This window comes from Gopherus evgoodei, chromosome 3, assembly GCF_007399415.2.
Source record: "Gopherus evgoodei ecotype Sinaloan lineage chromosome 3, rGopEvg1_v1.p, whole genome shotgun sequence".
Taxonomy (NCBI): domain Eukaryota; kingdom Metazoa; phylum Chordata; order Testudines; family Testudinidae; genus Gopherus; species Gopherus evgoodei.
This window is the reverse complement of record NC_044324.1, coordinates 24807715-24835188: the sequence shown is the minus strand read 5'-3', so window position 1 is coordinate 24835188 and position 27474 is coordinate 24807715. Positions and strand designations below refer to the sequence as shown.

Sequence of the window (27474 nt, the reverse complement as noted above, 5' to 3'; positions counted from 1 at the left end):
AGGTGGAATTTGACCAGGGTATTCCTTCCCTTCAGAGCCCCCTAGCTGGTGAGCAGGACCAGGAAACCTGTCACTCCCCTGCTCCTCCCCTCTTCCACTCCCCAACTCTTAAAGTGATAGTTTGCAGTTCCAACACAGTCCTCAATATAGCACAGCTACATCCATGGAACCACAGTGATGTCAGAGGGCCAAATTCTGCTCAGATATAAATCTACAGTGACTGCGGTCGAGTACCCCACCCATCCCCCGGGTCTCCACAGGCCTTAAAAAAATTCAAGCAACACTGAGTAAAAGTGGTGAGAAAACAAGTATTATAAGCCATTGATCTTAGGTACCTTATATAATGCAAGGAAAGGGGGAGCTACCTACTCTTTTTGAAGCTTTTGGATTGAGGATGGGGTTGAAATCCTCCTGCTGGAAGACCGTAGGTGCTCATGCGCTGCACAAGGCTTGCCACAGTTCCATGCCTCTCCCTCTTGATTGGCAAACCATCATCCTTAGGTTCTGGGTCCTTCTTAACTTCCTGGTGGAAAAGAGAAGGCAGAACAAATTTACAAAACTGAGGGATAATTTAAGTACTCGTTCCATGGTGTAACGGGCTGTATCGGAGAAAACACTTTCCAGTTATACAACACCTATCATCCAAGCATCTCAAGGTACTTTAACATGAATCCTCCCTACACCCTTGTAAGTTAGATGTTATTTCCAATTTACAGATAGGTAAACTGAGGTACCCAGAGAGTCCAGAAGCAGGAAAAGAAACAAGGTGTCCTGAATTCTGGTATACTACTCCAATCTCTATAGAAAAACAGCTGCATGCACTGAAATCTGGGAAAATCAACATATTTATGCTTCCATAGAGGTCAGTATTTCAATATAAATTGTGAAGAATTTATAAATATTTTCCATATCATCTACTCTTTTTAGAATTTACATTATAGCAGTTCCTACAGTCCTCAATCATCACCCCATGGTGCAGGGTATTTTATAAACCATGCACTAAGAGAGAAAGCCCCTGCCCCAAAGAACTTACAGTCTTGGTTAATGACCAGATGCAATGATGTATAAAATAAACAGGAGGAAAGAGAAAATGAGCTAACAATAATATAAGCATGTTTATGCACAGATTTTCTGAATATTTCGATTGCCAAGTTCTTACCTGATATAAAATGTATAAGATGTAATTTGGAAACGGCCTGCAGTAAAGCCATAGGCCTGATCTGACGACACAGGAGAGCTCCATAAATAAGAACTAACATTTTTTGACAGAAGAGGCTCAATTTTTTCAGCAATTAATCCAGTGAATCAGGTCACTTAAACACCATAGTGCTTTTATTCGTAAAAATAATTGCTATTTTGAATAAAGTAAATATGCACCCTGAAAGTTTATTGCGTGCTCAGTAGTTCCTGACTAGCTACTAGAAAATATAAAGAGAAACTCTTGCATATAATATCAGCACTGAACAGTTATCACCTCCCTAATGAATTCAGCAACCAGTGCTATAGAATTAGATGTTGTACTTAAAGTAACAGAAAAACAGTTGAAGCAATCAATGCACACTTATTTACTAAGTGATACCAGCTGAATCCTTAAATGGAGACATAAGTCTTGTTTATATATTGAAATAAAACTTCACTAAAAACATTAGACACAGATCCGGCAGGAAATATATGCAGCTTTCCATGTCATGAAAATCCAGAGCTGTGGTTCCTAGCAGAGCTGCTCAGCTGGGCTGGAGAGACATTGAAACTCTCCAGGTCTAATATGAAAAGGACAAGGCTTTCACATCAAGGAGATTCTCTTCACCACTTCCTGTTGGAAATGTGATTCACAAAAATTAAACTGAGATCAATGTTTATAATTTTTTGTGGGTAAGGGAGTTCCATTCCTCCCTGCTCTATTCTATGAACTCTCCTACTTGCCTGCGGGTCTGTTCAGCAGTAGCTACACTGAAAAAAAACCTCTTTCAGAGTACACAGAGAAGTCCCAGACAGTGAAGTTGCCCAGATATCTTAGTGCTGGGCATCAACATAAGCCCCTAGAATGGAGATTCTCTCATCCTATCTCCCATTATTTCTTTTTTTCCTGGTCCCCTGAAAGTTTCATTCACTCCCTGGCACTGTGTAGATTCAAGGACTTACCAGTAAACACAAAAAAGTTTATGACGGAACCCAAAATAAAACCTAGGTGCTTATCCTGCAAGACTAAGTCAACAAAATCATTTATCTGTATTTACTTGAAAATTTCCTTCTTTCTAGTGGGATGGTTCACAGAACGACAATGGATCTTCAGTCAGCTTGCAGCATTGGGGACAGAACCATATCCATTCATCACCAGCAGCAAGGTAACAACTGAATATTGGAGACTATCAGTTTGCAAGAGGAGCCTGCACTACAGAACCTACCTAGCAGGCTGGCTGCAGAATAAGTATAGGTTTCCATATAGGCACAAGGAGCTTTCCTACACTTTGTCATCTGCTCCTATGCTCTCTGTGGGACTACAAAGGCAGCAGCTGCTGCTGTACCTCAGAGAGAGAGAAGGAGGCTAGAAGAGGGCAACGGAAACCCTTTCACAAGCAGCCCAGCTACAGCTTGAGCCAGTTATTCCAATGAGGGGGAGGGGGAAAATCAGAATTTGTTAAGCTATGCTCTGCAGCAGGGACATCTAGAAAAACCTTCAAGCAACTGAGGGGGTGCAACTAACCAGGCAGGCTCTTTGGTGGGACAGTGTTATAACCTTAGTCCCAGATCTGGACCTTAGCGTCCAAAATATGGGGGTTAGCATGAAAACCTCCAAGCTTAGTCACCAGCTTGGACCTGGTACCTGCTGCCACCACCCAAAAAATTAGAGTGTTTTGGGGCACTCTGGTCCCACTGAAAAACCTTCCCTGGGGACCCCAAGACCCAAATCCCTTGAGTTTCACAACAAAGGGAAATAATCCTTTTTCCCTTCCCCCCTCCAGGTGCTCCTGGAGAGATACACAGACACAAGCTCTGTGAATCCAAACAGAGTGACTCCCCCTCTCCGTTCCCGGTCCTGGAACAAAAAGGACTTTCCTATTCCCCCAGAGGGAATGCAAAATCAGGCTAGCCACTTCAGCACACAGATCTCCCCGATTTCTTCCTCCCACCAATTCCCTGGTGAGTATAGACTCAATTTCCCTGAAGTAAAGAAAACTTCAACAGGTCTTAAAAGAAAGCTTTATATAAAAAGAAAGAAAAATACATACAAATGTGCTCTCTGTATTAAGATGATACAACACAGGGTCAATTGCTTAAAAGAAATATGAATAAACAGCCTTATTCAAAAGAATACAAATCAAGGCACTCCAGCACTTATATTCATGCAAATACCAAAGAAAAGAAACCATATAACTTACTATCTGATCTCTTTGTCCTTACACTTAGAAACAGAAGATTAGAAAACAGAACTACTTCTCCAAAGCTCAGAGAAAGCAGGCATGCAGAGAAAAGACTCAGACACTCAAATCCCTCCACCCAAAGTTGAAAAAATCCGGTTTCCTGATTGGTTCTCTGGTCAGGTGTTTCAGGTGAAAGAGACATTAACCCTTAGCTATCTGTTTATGACAGACAGTCCCTGGCTGCCAGTGATGTGTAAGTCTGGTTTTGCCACCATGGCCTCTTCTGTAATTTAAGACATCAGTGGGGCTTCCTATGCATCAGAATGAGATTACCCACATGAATACCTGTTCCAGGACTGGGCTGTGTATGCACTAGTTATGTATAGCATTTCACAAATAGTATTAATTACTCTTTACCATGCCCCTGTGAGGTATACAATTTTACCACCATTTTACAGATGGAAATGCTGAAGCACTGATATTACACATCTTGTTCATGGCCACAGATGAAGGCCACATCCAAGCCAGCATTCAAACTCAGGTTCCTGAGTTCCAATCATGTGTTCAGTCCACTTGACCATAAATCTATATTTTACATCAATACACTGACAACAGGCAGAAAAACAATAAGAAACTGTTGCTATATTCATGTCCACTTGTCATAAACAGATGGTTAAGGGTTAATGTCTCTTTTACCTGCAAAGGGTTAAGAAGCTCAGTGAACCCGGTTGACACCTGACCAAAGGACCAATAGGGGGACAAGATACTTTCAAATCTTGGTGGAGGGAAGTCTTTGTTTGTGCTTTTTGTTTGGTTCGTCGTTCACTCTCGGGACTAAAAAAAACAGGACATCATTCCAGGTTCTCCAATCTTTCTGAATCAGTCTTTCATGTTTCAAAATAGTAAGTAATAGCCAGGCAAGGCAGATTAGTCTTATGTTTGCTTTCTTAACTTGTAAATGTGTCTTTTTGCTGGAAGGATTTTTCCTCTGTTTGCTGTACCTTTGACTCTAAGGCTGGGGGGTGGGGGTCCCTGTAGTCTATATGAATCTGAATACCCTGTAAAGCATTTTCCATCCTGATTTTACAGAGATAATTTTTACCTTTTCTTTCTTTAATTAAAAGCTCTCTTTTTAAGAACCTGATTGATTTTTCCTTGTTTTAGAATCCAAGGGATTGAGTCTAAACTCACCAGGGACTGGTGGGGGGAAAAGAGGGGGAATAATTAATTCCTCCTTGTTTTAAGATCCAAGGAGTTTGGATCGGTGTGAAGCTTCCCAAGACAACCCAGGGAGGGGAGAATCTGGGGGGAAAAGGAGGGGGATGGTTAAATTCTCCTTGTTTTAAAACCCAAAGGGTTTGGGTCTTGGGTTCCCCAGGGAAGCTTTTGGGGGAACAGAAGTGTGCCAGATACAAACTTCTGGCTGGTGGCAGCGTATTGAGTTTAAGCTAGTAATTAAGCTTAAAAGTGATCATGCAAGTCCCCACTTCTTGAACCCTAAAGTTCAAAGTGGGGAAAAAACCTTGACATGGTGGCAGAGGTGGGATATCTAGGAACCAAAAGCCAATAGGATTTTTCTCTCTCTCCTTTCTAGCTGCTTGGAAAGCAGCCTGAGGTCAGAGGTGTTAAGTTTTTTTAACAAGGGTCTTTGTTAAGAGGAGGCTTCAAGCTGTGAGCCAGCAGATAGCCAGCAAAAGGCATTTACAGGCTGAATTGTTTTTTTTTCTTTTTCTTTTTCTACCTCTCGGGTATAGTTAGTTAGAAAATCTCTTAACCAAGCAGCCTGAGCTAAAGCATTCTAGTCAGTAAGCTGCAAAGGTAGGTGGCCAACACAAGAAAGCAGAAAAATGAGTACCAAGGAAACAACTAAACAGGAACTAGCTAAACTAGATGCAGGAAAAAAAGCAAAAAAGGCTGACCACAGGAGAACTATGAAAATAAAACAAAAAAAAGCTAAAAAAAAAAAAAAGGAAAAAAAAAAAGCCAAAACAGCTGACCACCGAAGGGCTTGGCAGCTCCAGAGGGAGGCCCTGGAATTAGAAAAGGCTAAGCAGGATGGAAAAGCCAACCCTAACAACCCTTCTCCAGGTACTGTTCCCCATCCCAGGAAATTCCCCACCTACAAGGCAAGTGATGATACTGAGGCCTTCTCAGAAAATTTTGAAAGGGCCTGCCTTGGGTACAACATCTCTACAGACCAGTACATGATAGAGCTGAGGCCACAGCTCAGTGGACCCTTAGCAGAAGGGCGGCTGAACTGCCTAGGGAAAACATGAACAATTATAAACTTTTTCAAACCAAGACCAGAATCAGAATGGGGCTAACACCTGAGCATGCCTGTCGGCGGTTCAGAGCCCTAAGGTGGAAACCAGATGTGTCATTTACCTGACACGCCTACCACATTGGAAAGAATTGGGATGCCTGAATATCAGGAGCAAATGCTAACTCTCTGGCAGAGCTGTCCTTCCTAATGCAAATGGAGCAGTTCTTAGAGAGTGTTCCTGAGGAAATAGAAAGGTACATCCTAGATGGGAAGCCCAAAACTGTAACCAAGGCGGTGAGATTAAAGCCAAATGGGTGGAAGTGGCAGAAAAAAAAAAAAGCTACTAGCAAAGGGAGCGAATATCAGCGGGGGCAAACCGAAAATAAACCCTATCATCGAGGGCAACCCAAGACCCCACCTACAACCCAAGGAAAGCCCCAGACACCCTACTGTCCCACCTCACCAGTCTCCAGCAATCCACCTCGGCCCAGTGACCAGTCAGCTGGGCGATGCTTTAAATGTAATGAACTGAGACATATAAAGGCCAACTGCCCCAAGAACCCCAACCGAGTGCAGTTCATTACACCACCATCACACCAAAGACCCCCAGGCCCAAATGCCTCTCAAATACTCTCGGAGCGAAGGGAAACCTTAAGAGTGGGCGGAAAGAAGGTTATCGCGTGAAGAGACACGGGGGCACAAGTGTCAGCTATCCACCAATCCTTAGTGGACCCCAAATTAATCAACCCAGAGGCCCAAGTGACAATTTACCCTTTCATGTCAAAATCTGTAAACTTGCCTACAGCTGAACTGCCTGTCCAGTACAAGGGCTGGTCAGAAATGTGGACTTTTGCAGTCTATAACAATTATCCCATCCCCATGCTACTGGGGGAAGACTTAGCCAACCAGGTGAAGCGGGCCAAGAGGGTGGGAATGGTTACATGCAGCCAAGCCAGGCAAGCTTCCAGACCCATCCCTGTTCCTGAGCCGTCCACAAAGCCCCAGACAGAGGTGGTGGACCTGGATCCCCTGCCAACGACGGTAACAGCCATAGTGCATCCAGTCCCAAAACCGGAACTGGAAAAGCAACCAGCACCAGAACCGTTGCCAGCACTGACGCCAGCGCTTGCAAACCCATCTACCACTCCAGAGGGCACCAGCGGGCCTGAACTGGCAGAAGCAGCAGACAACCACACCCAAGAGGCCCAGCCAGAGCCTGAAATATCACACAGTGCACCAGCGGAAAGCGGTTCACCATCAACAAAAACAACCCCATTACCTACATCGCTTCCAGAGGGACCAAGCCCAAGTCCACAGTCGAAGAAGGAACTGGTGTCTCCAGCCTCAAGGGAACAGTTCCAGACTGAGCAGGAAGCAGATGACAGCCTTCAGAAAGCTTGGGCGGTGGCACGGAGCACCCCACTGCCTCTCAGATCTTCTAACCGATCCCGGTTTGTTGTAAAACAAGGACTTTTATACAAGAAGACTCTTTCTGGTGGACACCAGGAAGACTGGCATTCTCAAAAACAGTTGGTAGTTCCAACTAAGTACCGAGGAAAGCTCTTAAGCTTAGCCCATGATCATTCCAGTGGCCATTCTGGGGTGAACAGAACCAAAGACAGGTTGGGGAAGTCCTTCCCCTGGGAGGGGATGAGCAAGGACGTTGCTAATTATGTCTGGTCTTGTAAGGTGTGCCAAAAAGTTAAAAAGCCGCAAGACCAGGTCAAAGCCCCTCTCCAGCCACTCCCCATAATTGAGGTCCCATTTCAGCAAGTAGCTATGGATATTCTGAGTCCTTTCCCAAAAAAGACCCCCAGAGAAAAGCAGTACATACTGACTTTCGTGGACTTTGCTACCCAATGGCCGGAACCAGTAGCTCTAAGAAACACCAGGGCTAAAACTGTGTGCCAGGCCTTAACAGACATTTTTGCCAGAGTAGATTGGCCCTCCGACATCTTTACAAATTCGGGAACTAATTTCCTGGCAGGGATCATAAAAAATCTGTGGGAAGCTCATGGAGTGAGTCACTTGGTTGCCACCCCTTACCACCATCAAACAAATGGCCTAGTGAAAAAGTTTAATGGAACTTTGGGGGCCATGATACGTAAATTTGTAAATGAACACTCCAGTGATTGGGACCTAGTGCTGCAGCAGTTGCTTTTTGCCTACAGGTCTGTACCACATCCCAGTTTAGGGTTTTCACCATTCGAACTTGTATATGGCCACAAAGTTAAGGGGCCATTACAGTTGGTAAAGCAGCAATCGGAGGGGTTTACGCCTTCTCCAAGAACTAACATTCTAGACTTTGTAAGCAACCTACAAAGCACCCTCTGACACTCTTTAGCCCTTGCTAAAAAAAAACCTAAAAAATGCTCAAAAAAAACAAAAGGCCTGGTATAATAAACGTACCAGAGAGCGTTCCTTCAAAGTAGAAGACCAGGTTATGGTCTTGAGACACAACAGGCCCATAAAATAAAAGCGTCATGGGAAGGGCCATTCATGGTCCAAAAGCGCCTGGGAGCTGTTAACTATCTCATAGCATTTCCCACCTCCACCCTAAAACCTAAAGTGTACCATGTTAATTCTCTCAAGCCCTTTTATTCCAAAGACTTAAAAGTTTATCAGTTTACAGCCCAAAAAAACAAATAACGCTAAGTGGCCTAAAAATATCTACTACCAAAAAAAAAAAAAGTGACGGTGGCATGGAAGAGGTGACCCTCTCCACAACCTTGGAACATCTGCAGCGGCAACAGATCAAGAAGCTGTGCACTAGCTTCGCCCCATTGTTCTCAGCCACCCCAGAATGGATTGAACAGGCATACCACTCCATTGACACAGGTAATGCTCACCCAATTAGAACCCCTCCCTACCAGGTGTCTCCTCATGCCCAAACTGCTATAGAACGGGAAATCTCAAACATGCTACAAATGGATATAATCCGCCTCTCTACCAGTGCATGGGCATCTCCAGTGGTTCTAGTACCCAAGCCAAATAAAAAAAATATGCTTTTGCGTGGACTACCGTAAGCTAAATGCTGTAACTCGTCCCGACACCTATCCAATGCCACGCACAGATAAGCTATTAAAAAAATTGGGACGTGCCCAGCTCATCTCTATAATAGACTTAACCAAGGGGTACTGGCAAGTACCGCTAAATAAACCCACCAAAAAAAGGTCCACCTTCACCACCATGCAGGAGTGTTTAAATTTAACGTGCTTCCTTTCGTGCTGCGAAATGCACCCACCACCTTCCAAAGACTTGTAAATAGTCTCCTAGCAGGATTAAAAAAATATGCAGTTGCCTACCTCAATAAAGTGGTCATTTTTTTTAATTCATGGGCAAAACACCTAAAAAAAGTCTTTAAGCGCATCAGGCAAGCAGGACTAACTGTTAAGGCTAAGAAGTGTCAAATAGGCCAAAACAAAGTGACTTACCTTGAACACCAGGTGGGTCAAAAAAACAATAAACCCCCTACAGGCCAAAGTGAATGCTATCCAAAAGTGGCCTTTCCCAAAGTCAAAAAAACAGGTCCAATCCTCCTTAAGCTTGGCCGGGTATTACAGGCGATTTGTACCACACTACAGCCAAATCACTGCCCCACTAACAGATCTAACCAAAAAAACCCAGCCAAATGCAGTTAAGTGGACTACTAAGTGTCAAAAGGCCTTTACCCAGCTTAAGGCAACACTCATGTCTGATCCTGTGCTAAGGGCCCCAGACTTTAACAAACCATTCCTAGTGTGATGAACTAGGAATGTTCTTAATGTTTTCTCTGAACACTGTGTTGGTGCCTCAGTGTCCCCTAGGCAGTTCTTAAGTATCTGGCAGAGCAAAGGGCCAGTGCACCTAAATGCCTGGCACTCTGTCTCCTAGCAACTGATGGCCTGGGCCCCTCCTCTGCAAAGGTGCCAACTGAAGGTGTTGGAGACAAAGAGGTCAGGTGATCTCGCGTCCCGGGAAAGGAGCTGAGCAGAGAGGAGTGGCTGGGGGGCTGGTTGTTAGTCTGGAGCTGGCTGAGGTCAAGGAGTGAAGTGCAGACGTGGGGGGTCTGGTTCACTGCCCCCCAGAATGGACCCGGCCGAGGGATCCGGTTCGCTGTATCTACAAGCTCTGTTTTAGACCCTGTTCCTGTCATCGAATAAACCTCTGTGTTACTGGCTGGCTGAGAGTCACGTCTGACTGCAAAGTGGGGGTGCAGGACCCTGTGGCTTCCCCAGGACCCCACTGGGGCAGGCTCGCTGTAGGAAGCGCACGGAGGGGCAGAGGATGCTGAATGCTCCAAGGAGAGACCCAGGAGGTGAAGCCGTGAGAGCTTCTTGCCCTGAACAAGTCGACTCCAAGGGAGAGGAGGCTCCCCAAAGTCCTGACTGGCTTGGTGGGGAGCAGTTTCAGAGCATCGTCCGGTGACTCCATGATGCCTAGTAACCACAAATACATCTAAGCGTGGTGTGGGAGCAATTTTAATGCAGAAAGGACCAAATCAAAACTTCCATCCTATCGTGTTTCTCAGCAAAAAAATGTCTAAAAGCGAAAGCCACTGGTCAAGCAATAAAAAAGAATGCTACGCCATTGTGTATGCCCCTACAGAAACTATGCCCATACGTTTAGGAATGGCGTTTCCAGCTACAAACCGACCATGCTGCGCTAAAGTGGCTACATACTGCCAAGGCAAACAACAAAAAACTGCTTTGATGGACTTTAGCCCTCCAAAATTTGAATTTTGAAATTCAACACATTTCAGGAGCTTCTAACAAAGTAGCTAATGCACTCTCCCGTAAAAGTTTCCCAAAATCAAATAGTTAAAAAATTGTCCTTGAAATGTAAAAAATCTTGTAGTTTTACATAATTAGTAGTATATGTAAAAGTGCATGTGTTTTATTAATCTGTTTATTCTAAAGTTCTAAAAAAAACCACCACCAGTGTGGTTCCACACTGTCTAAAATTTGGGGGGCTTGTCATAAATAAATAATTAAGGGTTAATATCTCCTTTACCTGTAAAGGGTTAAGAAGCTCAGTGAACCTGGCTGACACCTGACCAGAGGACCAATAAGGGAACAAAATACTTTCAAATCTTGGTGGAGGGAAGTCTTTGTTTCTGCTTTTTGTTTGGTTTGTTGTTCGCTCTCGGGACTAAAAAAAAAGGGACATCATTCCTAGTTCTCCAACCTTTCAAAATCAGTCTCATGTTTCAAAATAGTAAGTAATAGCCAGGCAAGGCGGATTAATCTTATGTTTGTTTTCTTAACTTGTAAATATGTCTTTTTGCTGGAAGGATTTTTACCTCTGTTTGCTGTAACTGTGAATCTCAGGCTAGGAGGGGGGAGTCCCTCTAGTGTCTATAAATCTAAATACCCTGTAAAGCATTTTCCATCCTGATTTTACAAAGATAATTACCACCTTTTCTTTCTTTAATTAAAAGCTTTCTTTTTAAGAACCTAATTAATTTTTCCTAGTTTTAAAATCCAAAAGATTAAGTCTAAACTCACCAGGAATTACTGGGGAAAAAGGAGAGGGAATAATTAATTCCTCCTTGTTTTAATATCCAAAAAGTTTAAATCAGTGTGAAGCTTCCCAAGGCAAGCCAAAAAAAAAAAAAAAAGAGTCTGAGGGGAAAAAAAGGGGAATGGATAAATTCTCCTTGTTTTAAAACCCAAGGGGTTTGGGTCTTGGGTTCCCCAGGGAAGATTTTGGGGGAACAGAAGTGTGCCAAACACAAACTTCTGCCTGATGGCAGCGTAACGAATTTAAGCTAGTAATTAAGCTTAAAAATAATCATGCAGGTCCCCATTTCTTAAACCCTAAAGTTCAAAGTAAAAAAAAAAACCTTAACTTTGAGATCCACTAAAATCTTTATCTGTTTCCTGCATATATGTAATTTCTGAACATCTGTGCAGAATCTGATGATAAGACTACTTTTCATTGCTAGAATAACAACTGTAATTTCCAAACCACGCTGTATCAGAATAAGAAACCTCTGAATTTTGGGTAGTATTTTATTCATTTTATTAAAATTCCTCTATCAAAGCTGTAACAGCAAAGTGACTGACAAAACCGTTGGCTTGGCATGGTCTTAAGTGACTAGAAAATTCCTGCATTTAGAATCCTTTGAAGTTTTAAGTTTACTTATATTAATTTAATACATATTTTATTTTTAAAAAATGCCAAAGAGAACCTTTTAAAGCAACTTATATTATTTTAATTGTAACTGATTTGATAGGGTATAAATAAGAATGAGTATAATTGGAATGGGTAGCCTTCATATTGTGCAATTTCAGACACAAAGATTTGTATTTCAAAAGGTGCAGAGGACACTTGCCTTTCAACTGCATGCAAGTCGGATTTCCGCTTACAAGCTGCAAAGGAGACTGAAGTCCCACTTTTCTGGACCTGGCTATGACCAATGTCACACCACAAGACCTCCCTGCAGGAACTGAAGTTTCAAGGTAGGCACTTTAGTAAAAAGGCATTTTATACATGGAATTCAATGCACATGTCTAAAAAAAGTCAAGTCCTATAATCACCTTGATTGCATTATGACACATTTCTAGGCCTCAGAAATGCTTGGCTTGTTATGAATTGAAGCATCAACATCTGTCAGTAAACAGGAATATAAGGACAGAGTACCATATTATTCATAGCTAGAAATGTATTAATCTATTTTATGGCTGACATTAAGGACTGTGTCAGCATTTCCATTAGTAACACAGATTTTATGCATTTATAACATGGCTCCACAAGTTCACTACAGACTGCATCTTGGCATAAAAAGTCTTAGCTTGGGAGTGACCTCCCACTTCTTTCCTCTGCAAGTTTTGGGTCTGGCCATTATTTCTTTTATAAATAATAAATAAATCTTCTTTAAACAAATGTATTAATAACAATGTATCTATAATATACTCAATGATTTATATACACCTTATTTATTTACATGCAAATATACACACAGTATATAGAGAGAGTTAATAGTAACATTTGTCAATTCCTATTCCAACTGTCAACAACTGAACTACAACTCTATACAATAAAAGCACAATCACGAAAACGGAACCAGACCCAAACAAATTTGAAAGAAGATTTGTTTCTTGGTATTTTACACAAAGGAAGTTCTAATTGTATGTCTAAGAAATCTACTGAAAACAGTGTAAAGGAACATCCTCCACCCCGATGTCCAACAGAGAGCGGATCAAGATTAAAGATTGATTAAAGTTCTCAAGCAGCATAAAATATACTCATATCCAAGAAGTCCAGTTGAATGATTCTACAAATTCAATAACTAAATCCTGTTTGTCACATGTTTTAGTGCCTCCTTCGCCATCAAAAAAATAGCAATAGCATAGCACTGATAAGCAAACAATCTATGGATGGACAATCTTAATTTCTGCTGGGCAGAAAATGGGGGCCTCAGTATTAAATCAACTTCTTAAGTTTCCATCTTCACCTTTCATTCTGCAAAATTCTTTCACTCAAAACTTGAGTAAAATGTAACGAACAAAACAGCTACCAAAAAATATATTAGAGTCAGCAGAAACTCCTGATAAAGAGGAACTAAAACATTTGTTTCCTAGATATACAAAAATAACTGTCTCCATATATCCATTTGAGGATCTAAGTTTATACTAAACAAAATTTCGAACTAATTTGAGAAATATGTTTGTTCGGGACTTCAGACACAATACCAGCGGTAAATACAACGGCTTGAACAGCTTTTCAGTCTAATAATATATAAATCAACTCCAAGCTCCTCAACTATGGGTTTCAGCGCCATCCAGACACATCACTTCAGTTCCTTCTCGAGCAGGAAGTAGAGATTTCCAAACTCTAAATGTAGACCCCACAAAATACTGATCTGGGGGTAAGACTAGAAAAGTTACATATTTGTGTTTATTATACAAGGCAGGGTATTCATTTATTTCTTCTCATTTTTCAACTGTAACTACAGATATCTATCCTGTGACTTAGGCACGTAGCCCATAAATTAAAACCACAACATAAGCAAAAAAGACTGCCCATAAATATATTCACATCAGCTCCCTACTTGACATCCCTAGATAAGATTAAAATAACTGGGTCCTAAATTTTAGCTAGGCTATTTTAGAGCTCTTTCCCCACCAAGGCTTCCACTGGATGCCTCTGCTTCCTGAGATCTGTTGCAGTCTAGATCCCATTGCATGAAATAGTTCATGCTGGGAGATACTACTGAAGGGGCCAGCACACCCTCAAGCTAGGTCCTAACTTAACCATTAAGATATGAATGGAAACACTGAAAAGGAAGGTGAGGGACTCTGAAGAGGGGCCTTGACTGGAGACCCCTGAATGCCATGGACTAAACAGACCCTCACAGCTCACCCTTGTTGGAGCAAGATATTCAACTTCTGAGCAGTTTCAAAAATTAAACATATACCTTAGAGTCAAGTTTTGACCTAATTTATGGCCAAGTTTTTAAAAAATAAAAAAAAAAACAGTAGTTTGGTAATTATACTGAGCAGTGCTTAAATGATCCACTACAGATTGCCACAAACACAGGGATCATCATATTTTGCCAAATCTACTCTAACAGCTGCATATTTTCTAACTTCAGTGTGCCTTGAGGCAAAATTTATTCAGTTCATTAAACAGAAAACAAAAGGAAAAAAAAATCAAGAGGTCCAAGACTTCTAGCTGACACCAGCTTACATTCATCTGCGTATAAAATTACACAACAATACTCTAGTCAAGGTGAAGAGGATGATACTGGCCTACTTTTACTCTGGTTTCCCAACCCAAGAGAGCAGAGAGAAGACAGAGTGAAGAGAACATCTTCCTTTCCCAAATTAGGGAGGTTCATCTCTGGGTTGAAAGAATATATTCATAAGAAGGCATGTGTGTGTGTGGAGTATCAAACATTCAGCTACAAAGTGTCTGCACATTTTAATTTAAAAAAACTGGATACCTGTGTACCATGTGCAAGAAAGTTAAGCAAGGATCTCTCATCACTGGGTCCCATATCAGTGCCTGAAAAAGCTTAAAGGCCTGAAAGCTTGTAATGATTAAGCACCTTAACTAATCGCTCCCTTCCCATTGAGAAATACCCCTTCCGATTAATGTAATTGGCGGCTAGGTCGTCTGGTGCCAGAATTGGAACATGTGTGCCATCTATCACCCCTCTGCAGTTAGGGAAGCCCATTTGTGCAAAGCCATCCACAATGTCACGCACATTGCCCAAAGTCACGGTCTTTCGGAGCAGGATGCGATTAATGGCCATGCACACTTCTGTCAATGCAAATCCAACAGTTGACTTTCCCACTCCAAACTGGTTAGCAACCGATTCATAGCAGTCTGGAGTAGCCAGCTTCCACAGTACAAAGGCCACACACTTCTCCAACGACAGGGCAGCTCTCATTCTCGTGTCCTTGCGCTGCAGGGCTGGGGCGAGCGCATCACACAGTCCCATGCATGTGGCTTTCCTCATGCAAAAGTTCTGAAGCCACTGCTAGTCATCCTAGATGACCTCGTTTCCTGAGCCCAAAAGTGGCATTCCATTATGGTCAGCACCTCCATGAATGCAACAAGCAATTGTGTGTCGTACTTACTACGCGTGGTGAGATCAATGTCAAACTTCATGTGCCTCTGTAACTTTAAGGAATAACTCCATTGCCACTCATGATACGTTAGTGAGAGCAAGCAGCATACTGGTCAACAGTGTGGGATCCATTCTTGCAGATCAAAGAGGCAGAGCGCGCAGTACACAAACTGTTGAAAGAAGGAGCAAAATGCGGATGGAAGTACAGGGATTGCTGGGATGCGAAGCAATGCATCATGAGGCATTGGGACAGGACCCAGGATGCCTCATGCCCCCCTCCGCCTTCCCACAAGTCTTAGTGGCAGAAGAGGAAGAGATGATCTGTGGGATAGCTGCCCAGAGTGCACCGCTCCAAATACTGCTGCAAGTGTGAAAACGCTATTGCACAGGCAGCTGACAGCGTTAACATACAACAGCAGTTTCCCTTCAACACTCTCTGAGCAGCGCTGTAACTCTGCCAATATAGACATACTCTAAGGCACATATCACTGCCTCAGTTTTTCACTCCTCATGTTTGGAAGGGCTAAAAGCTTCTCTTTCCTTTTTTTTTCTGCAGGAAAACTCTGCATTTTGCTGCTGTGGGACACACACATGGTCCTGGTTTGATGGTGTAAATCTGCATAGAGCCTACTGCAATAATCAACTTCAGAGTCTCTGATACATGGACAATCTATGGTAAAATCCAAATCCTAAATAAAAGGACACAACTTTCTTGTTAGGAGCAAATGAAAAAGCATTCAGCTACTGCTGCTACCTGTTTATCACCATTAACTAAGACCGCTGATATAATCTGCAGCCATTTCTCCCAGTCGTTTCCATCATTCTACGAACACTTCAGACTTGTCTGAATCATCTTGCCCTCATCTGTGCCTTCATCTCTGTTAGATGCTGGGATACATTGCACTGGCAGGGTCAGAAGACATGGAAAATATCTGTCTCATAAGCACACTGAAAACACTATCCCACATTTCGCCCAACTTCCCATCAGCCTTTCATACAGAGTGAACAAGAGAGGATGACAAGAATGGACCCTGTGGCACCACACAAAGCTACTGTCTCATATGGGATCCCTTAACAATTAGAGCCACTTAAATATGACTATACTTTCTGATGTTAAGGTCTACAGAGGTCCGCATACCATGATGACAGTATGGAAGGTAACTGGTAGGTCTAAGAATCATCATGGACACCTGATCTTCATTCCTTGCCAGGAGAAAATAGTCAGCCTATACCATTAATATAATTTCTCTAACATACCCAGGACTAAACCCAAAATGACTAAAGCTGAGACTTGCAGGATTATAGATGTTGTTGTAATTACACCTCTGCCCCGATATAACACTGTCCGCAGGGGCCAAAAAATCTTACCGCATTATAGGTGAAACTGCATTATATCATGCTTGCTTTGATCCACCAGAGTGCGCAGCCTCGCCCACTCCCCCCGAGCACTGCTTTACTGCATTATATCTGAATTTGTTTTATATCAGGTTGCGTTATGTCGGGGTAGAAGTGTACCTTTAATACAGCTCTCTCGATCTTCCACCAAATATGGAATATTAAAGACCAGACTGAGTTGTTTTCTTAAACAGGGATTTAACAATCACTTTCTTTTAAAAGTACTATTTTGCCCTCTCTCTGGGAACTACTGAAATCAAGTGTAAAAATGGTTCCAATGCCTTCCTACTGGGTAATTCCAGCAAAAAGAGACTTGCTCTAGTTTATAGGTCATAAGCTATACATCCCCCAGAACTACCACGGCCAACAACAAGCAGACAAAGCTGCTTTCGTCTCTCCTTCCTCCAAAAATCAATCCCACTACCATGGAGGAGGATAGTCCCATCAAATCATCTTTGGAAAATAATTTGAAGATTCCTGTGACAGGATGCACCAGGTTCCTTTAAGACCCCTACCACATCCTTCCCCAGGAAAGCAGACGTGAAGGGGTCCTCCAGGAAGGCTGCAGGGAAGCAGCCTATCAGAATGCAGCAGGCTCAGATAAAAGGAGTAGCAGGGCTTTAGCAGGTCAGTTCTTGGCTGGGGCTAGAGAAGCATTCAAAAAGGAGGAAGAGGATTTGACAACTGAAGCCCTGAGGTAGGGGTGAAGAGAAAAGGGCTACATGGGAAAAGGCCCAGGGATTAGCAGCAACAGCAACAACCAAGTAAAGGAAGCAGTACATGGCTGCTGTATATAGGGTCCCTGGTTTGGGACCTGGAGCAGTGGGAAGGCCTAGGTCCTCCCAGCAGCCAGTGCTGGAGTGGCCAAGCCCCGGAAAGGGGACATGACTAGTTTAAAAGACCAAGAAAAGGGGCTAGATTTAAAAGGGCCTAGAGACAAAGCTGAAGGCTCTGGTGAGGACAAACCAACAGTTGCACAGGCACTCTTTACTAAGCCCAGCGAAAGGGATAAGTTTCCTTTAGAAGCCTAAGCAGAAGGCTGGACTTAAAGGAGCCAATGAGGGGCTGGAGAGAGATGGCACCCTCAGGAAGGAGAGTCTGTCTAGTTTGAGATAGGGAATTAGAAGACTTTTGTTTGTGTTTGTTTTGGATGTGAGTACCCCAAAAGGGGGTTGTTCATCCATTTCAAACTGTGTGACTTAGCCAAAGAGCTGAGTCACTGAATACTGAATAACTTACACGGGGCACCAGAACCAAAAGTGTGTGCAGGATTGCACCCCCCTGAAAGGAGGTGCTCCAGAGAGCTCAAAGCACCATCACAGTTCCTGACAGTGAGAGAAACAACCTTACTCAACAATGATGTTAATTCCCTGTAACAGTTCCACTGGACAGAATTTTGCAAGTGTTATGGTGGAAGCAAACAAACTTTGCCTCCTATACAACTCTGTATGTTGCTGACTTTTACCACTAATACATCTAGTTAACTTCCCTTCTCCTTCATCAGCTAAAAGTCATGACAATATCACAGTGGCTTGTGACAGGGCAGTGTGCATTTAGGAGCCACAGTATCAATGACTGACTACAACTTAAGACTGATTGTCCCACCGAACTGTCAATAGATTGGTGTGCCAGTAAGAGAGCACACTTCTTTTGGCACTCTGAAATGCAGGGAAACATGAAACTGTCAACATCTAGAGTGAAACTACACAGAAAAACAGAGCTTTTTTTCTTTCTTAGCAGTTGGCTCAAGTGATAGTGACCACTTTCAGATCACAGAGTAAAACTCACTTCTATTTCAGCTTTCTCATCACCACAACAAACAAAACAAAAAATTAAGGGGGGGAGGGGGCAGTAGGAATGAGGAGACATATATTTAAAATATCCTGTCTGCCTCAAGGTAAGGCGAGAGAAAACTAGACGAGGTGTAGGCATTATAAAAAAAGTCACCTGAATGTAAGGAGTTCACATACTATAATGATGAACAGAGTATGAAATGCTTCAATAGCTGATCAGCTGTGGTGGCACTAGCCTCACGCTAAGAACAGAAAGGACAAATCAATACATACAGAGCCTGCATGTCCTAAAAGATGAAATGGGGACAAGAGGAAAGAAATCGTTAATTACTGTATTTCAAGCAGGTGTACACCAGAACCAGAGACTTTTGCCCTGAAGTAGCTGTAGAGGGACAGCGCTCGCACATTGCATCTGAAGACCCACCCCCGGGGCATATGAGGTATCACTGCCCTGACGTCCCTCAGTTCCTTCCCACCAAAACTTCAGGGGAAGACTCCGATGCAGAGGGGACAGAGGTGGCTCGTGGAATATATATCTGCATCACATCTTGAAAAACCACAGTTACAGTAAGTAACTGTTTCTTCTTCTTCTTCAAGTAGATGCAGACATGTATTCCAAGTAGGTGACTAGTGAGCAGTACCCACATCCAGAGGCAGGACTTGTACTCGGAGTAAGGAACGCAGGACTGCTCTTCTGACATTACCATCCACGCTGGAAGAAATGGTGATCACATAACAATCCGTAAGTGTATGTATGGACAACCATGTTACCGTCCTACAAATGTTCAATATGGAAACATCACTGAGGAATCCTACTGTTGTTGCCTCTCCTGTCATTGAATATGCCTGCATCTGCTAAGGAGGCATAGCCGACACTATCTCACATGCAGTCTTGATACAAGATGTTATCAATCTGGAGATGGTCTGCGCAGAGATCACTTGTCCCTTCATGCAGCTTACATATGATACAAACAGATGAGGCAAATCATGAAACTGTTCAGTCCTGTCCAGATACAAAGTTAGACGGCATCTAATACATGGAGGCGTTGCTCCTCTGGGGAGGAATGCAGTTTGGGGAAAAATACAAGAAAAAACATCTCCTGGTTTAAATGAAGTTGAGAGACTACTTCATATAAACACTTCTGTTGTGGCCAGAGCATAACCTTGTCCCCAAAGGACTACAAGTAAGGAGGCCACCCAATCAGGGTCTGCAACTCACCCACCCTCCTGCCAGAGGTAATGGCTATCAAAAATGCTGTTTTCTGAGACAGCAGAGGCACTGGACAGTAAGCCAGGGGCTCAAATGGAGGCCCCGTTAGAGCTGCTAAAACCATGTTCAGGTCTCACAAGGGAACCAGCTCTTGGACTGGAGGATGCAGGCGGAAAAAAGTCCTTTCAAAAATCTCATCACTATGGCATTGGAGAAAAACTATTTTCTTTGGATAAGTGGATGGAACGCTAATATTGCTGCCAAGTGCACTCTCAGAGAACTGAGTGCTAAACCTGCTTCCTGAAGGTATAGCAGATACTCCAATACGTCCTGCATGGAAGTCTCCACCAGATGGGCCCCACAGAACAAAGACCACATAGAAAACCTCTTCTATTTCACCAAGTAAGCTGTTTTAGTGGAAGGCTTCCTACTGTTAAGTAGGACCTGTTGGACAGCCTCCAAGCAGCACTCTTTCTCCTTGTTCAGCCATGCAGCAGCCACACCATAAGGTGCAAGGATGCATCACTGGATACAGGATCCAGCCCCAGTCCTGTGTGAGGAGGTAAGGAAGGAGACAAAGCGGCATAGGAGGCTAGACTGACAGAGCAAGGAGGTCCAAGAACCAGCACTGTCTCAGCCATGCTGGCTCAATCCACCTTGGGCTTGACAATGACCTGGCGAGGACATATGAGGAAATGTCTACGGAAGAATCGACTACCATCTGCAGTGGAAAGCGTCTGAGAAGAAACCCAGACTAAGCCCCTTCCAAGAGCAGAATAGATAAAACTCTCTGTTTTCCCTCACCATGAAGAAGTCAATAGTGGGGACAACCCACATCACAACAACCATCCGAAGGACCTCAACCATCAAGGACTTAGGAAGAAAAACCTGCTGAGATGATTTGCGAGGCGGTTCTGCACCCTTGATAAGTGGTAGCTATCAGAGTGATGTCTTTTTAGATGCAGGTTGATTGCCTCCAGACAAAGTGATTTGGAGTGGGCTCCCCACTCTTTTCTAACACAGTACGTCACAGTGGTATTGTTGGTGAGTATGTGAACTACTGAATTCCTGATATGGTCCCAGAAGGCAGAGCATTTGTCATGGATGGCCCAAAGCGCCAGCACATTGATGTGGAGCAAGGCCTTCTGTTCAACCAGAGGCCCTACCCCCTCAATGGAATCCAGATGCACCCCCAAACACATAAGGGACATGTTGGTAACCAATTACTTGGTTCAAGAGGACAAAGCACAGTGGACCCCTTGGCACACATTGCATGGGGACTCCCACCCATGCAAGGAGTCCAGGACTGATGGAGGAAGGCGAACCAACCTCTCCAGAGAATGCAACACAGGATGGTAAACCATCCTGAGCCACATACAAAGAAGACAAAGATGTAACCTGCAAGCAGCCACGTGGCCCAACAGGCTCAGACATACGTGGACTGTCATGGACAGTTGTGACTTCAGACTGAGACAGCTTTCAAATCACCTGGAAGTGGTCAGTCAGCAGAAATGCCCTTGACCTTGTGGAATCTAAAAGGGCCCCAGTAACTGGGAGCTAAGTTTGATTTCGGTGTTTAGAATGAATCCCAAATAGTTGCATAAACATAGTGTGGTGTCAACCCCCTCTCTGGACCTGCCCTTCAGAAGTTAGTCATTGAGGTAGGGGAAGATACGGATTCCCTTCCTCCTGTGGTACACCATGACCACCACCATGCATTTGGTGAAAAGTCGGGGGGCAGAAAAGAAGCTGAACAGGAGAACTATGTACTGAAAGTGGCAGTCTCCTACCATGAAGCAAAGAAACTTCCTGTGACTCAGTCAAATGACCAGACGAAAGTATGAGTCTTGACGGTCCAGAGCAGCGAACCAGTCATTCTGAGACTGATAGCAGATAGAGTGACCATGTGGAACCTCACATATTTGATTAATTTGTTGAATCAACAGAGGTCAAAGATGGGCCTCATCACATCCTTGGATTTTGGTATCAGGAAATACTGGGAGTAGAACCCACGACCCTGGTGTTCTCATGGAACCTCCTACACCACTCACAACACTAGCCGAGAGCTGACCTGCTCAAAGGGCAGTGTCTTGTGAGAGGGGTCCCTGAAGAAAGAGAGAGAAGGGGGTAGTAAGGATACATGGAGAGTAACTGGATGGCATAGCCTCATCTGACAGTGTCTAGGATCCAGCTATCAGAGGTGATCGAGAACCAAGCACTGTAAGGGCAGGACAGCCTGTCCCTATACGAACGGGGGGACAATGAAGGAAGAATAACTGCAACAGTGCTCTGGACCAAACAGTGAAAATGAGTGCTTAGCTGGCACCGAGGGAAGGTGCACAGATCAGCCAGACCCTGAATCAGAATGCTTCCTCTTGAAAAGACCTGTCTCTCTTTCTGGGGTAGTCTCACTACCTCGGCAGAAGGGATGCATAAAAGGATGCTGTGCCCCACACTATCATCTGTGCCGATAGTATATACACCCCCAAAGATCTTAAAATAGCCCTCAAATCCTTAAAGGAATGCAGGATTTCATCAGTCTTGCCTGAAAATGGACTCAAAAGGCAACTCCCCAATAGCTTGATGGACATCCAGAGAGAGTCATGAGTTTTGGAGCCAGGAAGCCTTCCTCATAGTAATTGCCAAGGCCATTTCCCTGGCCCAAGTGTCCACAATATCAAGGGCAGACTGCAGAGACATTTTGGCCACCAAGCAGCCCTTAATGACAAATGCCCCAAATTCCTCATGAGAAGCCCCAAGCAATTGTTCTTCAAATTTGGCCATAACTGACTAATTAAAGTCATACTTGGCCAGGAAAGCATGCTGGTTCGCGATCCTCAGTGGTAGTGAGGAGATGATATATATCTTTCTGCCCAAAAGGTCCAGGCACTTAGAGTCTCTTGCCTTGAGGATGGACTTGAACCTGCCCTTCCAGACCCTGTCATTCACCACCATGACCACCAGGGAGCTTCAGGCCATATGGCCTCATATCCCTGAACAGGCACAAAATAGTGCTTCTCCAAGCATCTGATCACTGGCGGTACCGAGGTCAGTGTACTGAGGCCTGTTCAGGCAGGTGCTGCTCAAGGAGAAGATTCTGCGCCACCTGAGTCCTCTTCTTGAGAAATCTACAGATCCAATAGTTCTCTTTGAGGTGGGCTTCACCAAGGCAAAGCAAGCACCTTGTGTGGGGAGCCACTGTTGGGAATTTCTCCTCCACACGAAGGGCAATGCTTGAACCCCGGTGAGGGCATCACCGGTGCACACTACAGCTACCACTATACTATAGTCTATAAGTTTTACACTAACTCTAACTAAACTATTAACTACATATAACCAACGAGGCTGAGAGGATAAATTGTGTGGTTGTTATTTTCATGCTCTACCTCCAGCTGACAGGGGGAGAGAAGGAACTGAGGGGGGTTGGGGCAGCACCAGCTCATATAGCCGGGGAGGGAGGGGAAGCTGCAGACACAAGGCATGAGCAGCATCCCTTTATTGGATACTGCTAGGCAAAAGTCCCCAGCTACAGCATGTGGGGTGGATATACACCTACCTGGAATACACTTCTGCATCTACTCGAAGAACCTTAAATTATCAATATAGCCAATAGGAGTTGTGTCATTACTTCAAAGTGAGCAGAAATAGGCCTTTGACACTTTATGCTTAAAACTCACTACAAGAAAATAAATTGGACTTTTTTCTGATAGGAGTTAAGAAATGTGCTAACATTCAGCTGCTGAAATCTTTAAATACCATACATACCCATTCATAAGCTGCATTTTTTCTGGTAAAAAGGTGAAGCATCAAAGAGAAGGGGTTGGCTTATCAACAGGTCTGCACCAAAAGTTGACTATTTTAAACTCTACTGAATTATTGAATTGAATATCTAATACATTGTCATTGTAGATCAGGGGTTGGCAAACTTTGGGTCCTGGCCTGTCAGGGTAAGCCGCTAGCAGGCCGGGATGTTTTGTTTACCTGGAGCATTCGCAGGCACAGAGCTCCGCAGATCCCACTGCTCACAGTTTGCTGTTCCCAGTCAATGAGAGCTGCGGGAAGTGGTGGCCAGCACATCCCTTCGCCCGCACTGCTTCCCACAGCTCCCATTGGCTGGGAATGGCAAACCGCGGCCACTGGGAGCTGAAGGGCTTTGTGCCTGCGGATGTTTCAGTTAAACAAAATGTCCCGGCCCACCAGTGGTTTACCCTAACAGGCCGGGAGCCAAAGTTTGCCAACCCCTGAAATATAGGGTCAGCTTATGAAAGGGTCATACAATTTTTGCCATTTTGACCTATCCATTTTGAGGGGGTCGACTTATAAACCAACAGGCTAATGAACGAGTATATATGGTAGAGCGCATCATCTAACCACCAATCTATACAGACTGGTGCAGACTAGTTTTTCCGGAATTTACATCCAATTTTCTCCTCAGTGAAAGAGCCAGCATGGACCTCCAGTGCTGTAATAAGACAAGAAGAGAAGATAACTCTGTCCAAGACAACCAATTGTGTTTGATAAGTTAAGGCTGGTCTGATGTAAATCTTAGTACATCTGCAAAGAGCAGCCTACAATACACATACACAGCCATATAGAAAAATTATCATTTCTAGAATTCAATTAATTGCCTTTGTTCCACTGATGACCTTAAACTAGAAGCTGACAAGGCTCTGCCACTTAATCCATCAATGTTTCACCTCAGACTTCTTGTGTGACACTGAGCAAGTTACTTTACCTCTCTGTGCCCCAGTTCTTCATTTGTACAAACAGAGATAACAGTATCTCCCAATCTCAAAGGGGGGTTTGTGAGAAAAAATAAAATAAATTAAAGATTATGAGGCAATCAGATACTATGATGGTGGGGCCATATAAATTCCCTAGGTAAGACCAAAATGTCATAAGTTGTGGACAAGGTAGCGGTGGGGAAAAAAAAGAAAGCAGCTTTGGACTAACTAAAGTCTTTAGGCTCAATATAGGTGTATCTCGCAGATAAATTCCCAGGAAAAAAAATAAATAAAAACCAAAAACTAAGGGCCCTACCTACGATATACAGGAGGTCAGAATAGATGATCTAATATCCCTTCAGACCTTAAACCATGAAAAAAAAAAATCAGTTAGACATATACTCTCCATGCGTGCTGTCATATAGCTGTCATCATGAAAAGTTCCAGTTGGAATTACAAGGTTCCTGTGCTCCTCTGGTCACTGAGGAAAGCTCCTTTACTGTAAATTCCCCCATGTCCCAAGATAGATTTTTAAGAAAATAATTAAGGATTTCCTTTGGGGGTTCTTTTTGATGCTGGATACATTAAAAATCTTTGTAGCAAATAGTAATATAAAAATAAATGTTTATACCATACTGAAAAGACATTATTTTTAAAAAAGTGTTTGCTCTAGTATCTAACTTTAACAGAGTACAATACTAGTAAAAGGATGTCATTCTCTGGTCCAGCATGTTCATAAAAATTCCTCTTGATCCAGACTTACTGTTTCAAACCCTGGGTAAATTCAATTTTCTATTTTTAAAGAAGAGATGTATGGAGGAGACATTACATTTGAAAACACTTGTCAGCTGAGACTTTTTTTGTACTTAATAGCATGTTCTTAGTCATAATTAATAAGATACCATCAATGAAGGTTTACTTAAAATGCCACAAAATACAGCATTTGAAAAAAGTGAAAGTCATCTTTGTCTGACCATTGTAATTCCAAGACGCTTATTTTAAACAAAGACAATCGGTGATTTTTTTTTTTAAGAAAAGGCTAGTAAACTTCCAAATCACAAAATGACGGAAGAAATGTTATCATGTTTCTAGAAATATCAATAAGTAACTCTTTTTTAAATGAAAACTTCTTCAGACAGATATCATAGTTCAGTATAATTCTTAAGTGCGCAAATATACTGCAAAGAAAGTGAATTAACCCAAAGCAAAATAAAATATAAATAAACCTAAAAGAAATATCTTTTAGAATGAACATTTCGGAGCCCCAGATACGTAACACAAACACTTCCTAGGACTACAACAAGCACAGTATTTTGACTGCAAACTGAATTAAACCTGTTTAAGCTGGAACACCACCACAACTACCTAGTTAATCACTCCTGACATTCACTAAAGTGAAAGTTTTTAAATATTTCATTCTAAGAGCACTGAGATAAAGAAATAAATGAGCTTACCTTTTCCAAAGACATTTGCCTGAACACACCCAGTGTCTGGGGTTTTTTTTTTTGTTTTGAGGGAGGAAGAAAAATGCTGTACCGAGCAAAGTTCATGTATTAACCTGAAAAGGTTCCTGGCTCAGAACTAAGTTTGTAAAGGCAGCTGAATGCACCTGTGCAGGGGAAAAAAAATCCTTTTCTTCAACATATTTCTGATGCAGATTTGTCCTCCAGAGTGAGCTACTAAAGCGAAATGGCTCATTATAGAGATATATTCAAAAAGGTAGTATGTTTATATATAGCCAAAGTATCACCTTGATCTATTTAATAAGCTTGTCTACCTTAACTCATAGAAACTGCTAATAAATCCATCTGTTGCTCCACCCTTAGACTACTGCCTTGAGCGAATGATCAAACTAGTTCTACTACTAACGTGAAAAGAAGCAAATATTTAATTCAGAGATTAATATAAGTAAAATCTGAGGCTCTTTTGCTTTGCTATATTTTAAGTATTGGGCAGCTCTTTTTCTGTAATCAAAAGATTTTTTGAAATAATATTCTTGCTGCTAGACCAGGCAAGTGCACAATAAACTAATCAAATTTCAGGAAGTTCCAGATGCTGGAAGGAACCCAAGTTAAAAAAATATTAATCATTTGTCAAATTTTTAACCTACTATTGTTACAAGTAACATCTGAAACTGGAGAAAAAAGATCCCCCCAAATCCTTCCCTCTCCCATCTACGTCATGTATCATATCGTTAAATGCATGGTGTCACTTCTTTTCCTGTACAATAAGTTTCCATGAGTGTGTACATAGGTCTTCCATAACACAACTAGGTGTTTTTAAATAGGAAAATGTGATTTTAAAACCAAAAAATGGACAGGCATACATTTATTATTTGATTTTAAAACAACACACACAAACCCTAATCAAAATCACAGTTCAAGTTGAGTGTCTCTTAAAGGAATTTATAGAATTCTCAATTTTAAAAAACTATCATGAAAAAAGGCATGTCTGGAGTAAACAGTAGACCCAATGGTCAGGAAAACAAACAATATAACAATATCCTGCTTAAGAATGTCCAAATAAGACGGTCACAAAAATTTTTGAAGTTGGAAAGCCATGTGCCTCTATGTGCAGCCTGTGTCAACAAGATGTGTATAAACCCTTCATAGGATATTTAAAGAATTATAGAGATGCACCTTATTACATACAAAAGGAGGTGAAGTGTACCTAAAGATTGCCTTCACTGCACTTTGTGGAATACATCACTACTTTATAATGAATAAGAAACAAAGATTTCTTGTTAAATCTACAGCTGAAATGTTTAGTAACTCCTACCTATTGTGTTAAAATAATGTTGTGAACTGGATAGCACAAGTTATTCAGCCACTCGTATTCTTCTGTAGTTCTAAGATCACTAAGGTTCTCACATGATTTTAGTTCTCCTTTTAACACCAGCACTTGCAATACCTCACAAGCTCCAAAATATTTTTGCCTGATCAAATTGCCCTTTTTCGTCAGACAAACATTTTTGCCTGGATCTATTTTTTGATGGTGGTACTGCAACACTGGCACACAGATTTACTATCATATTACACTATGCAGGCTCTGTCTGCAGCCCAGCTTCCCCCAGCAGGGTCAGCTTATGATCTTGTGTTCTCGTCCTCATACACAAAATAATATCACATGGAAACAACCCAACAACACAAACATGCAGTGTCAGGGAAC

General features: G+C 42.6%; 1 protein-coding gene and 1 long non-coding RNA gene across 3 annotated transcripts in view; one reads left to right on the top strand and one right to left on the bottom strand.

Moving 5' to 3' along the window:
• The window catches only part of CD2AP (CD2 associated protein), a 138112-nt gene that overhangs the window by 71735 nt on the left and 38903 nt on the right, over positions 1-27474 (bottom strand). For both annotated transcript variants that reach the window (XM_030555303.1, XM_030555304.1), the window contains exon 3: positions 370-523. In XM_030555303.1, the coding sequence (XP_030411163.1) occupies positions 370-523 (154 nt within the window). The remainder of the gene's footprint in view (positions 1-369; positions 524-27474) is intronic.
• LOC115648134 lies at positions 448-27474 on the top strand. Its single transcript, XR_003999471.1, has 3 exons — positions 448-526; positions 24469-24476; positions 27464-27474. It is a non-coding gene; the product is annotated as an uncharacterized LOC115648134 (long non-coding RNA).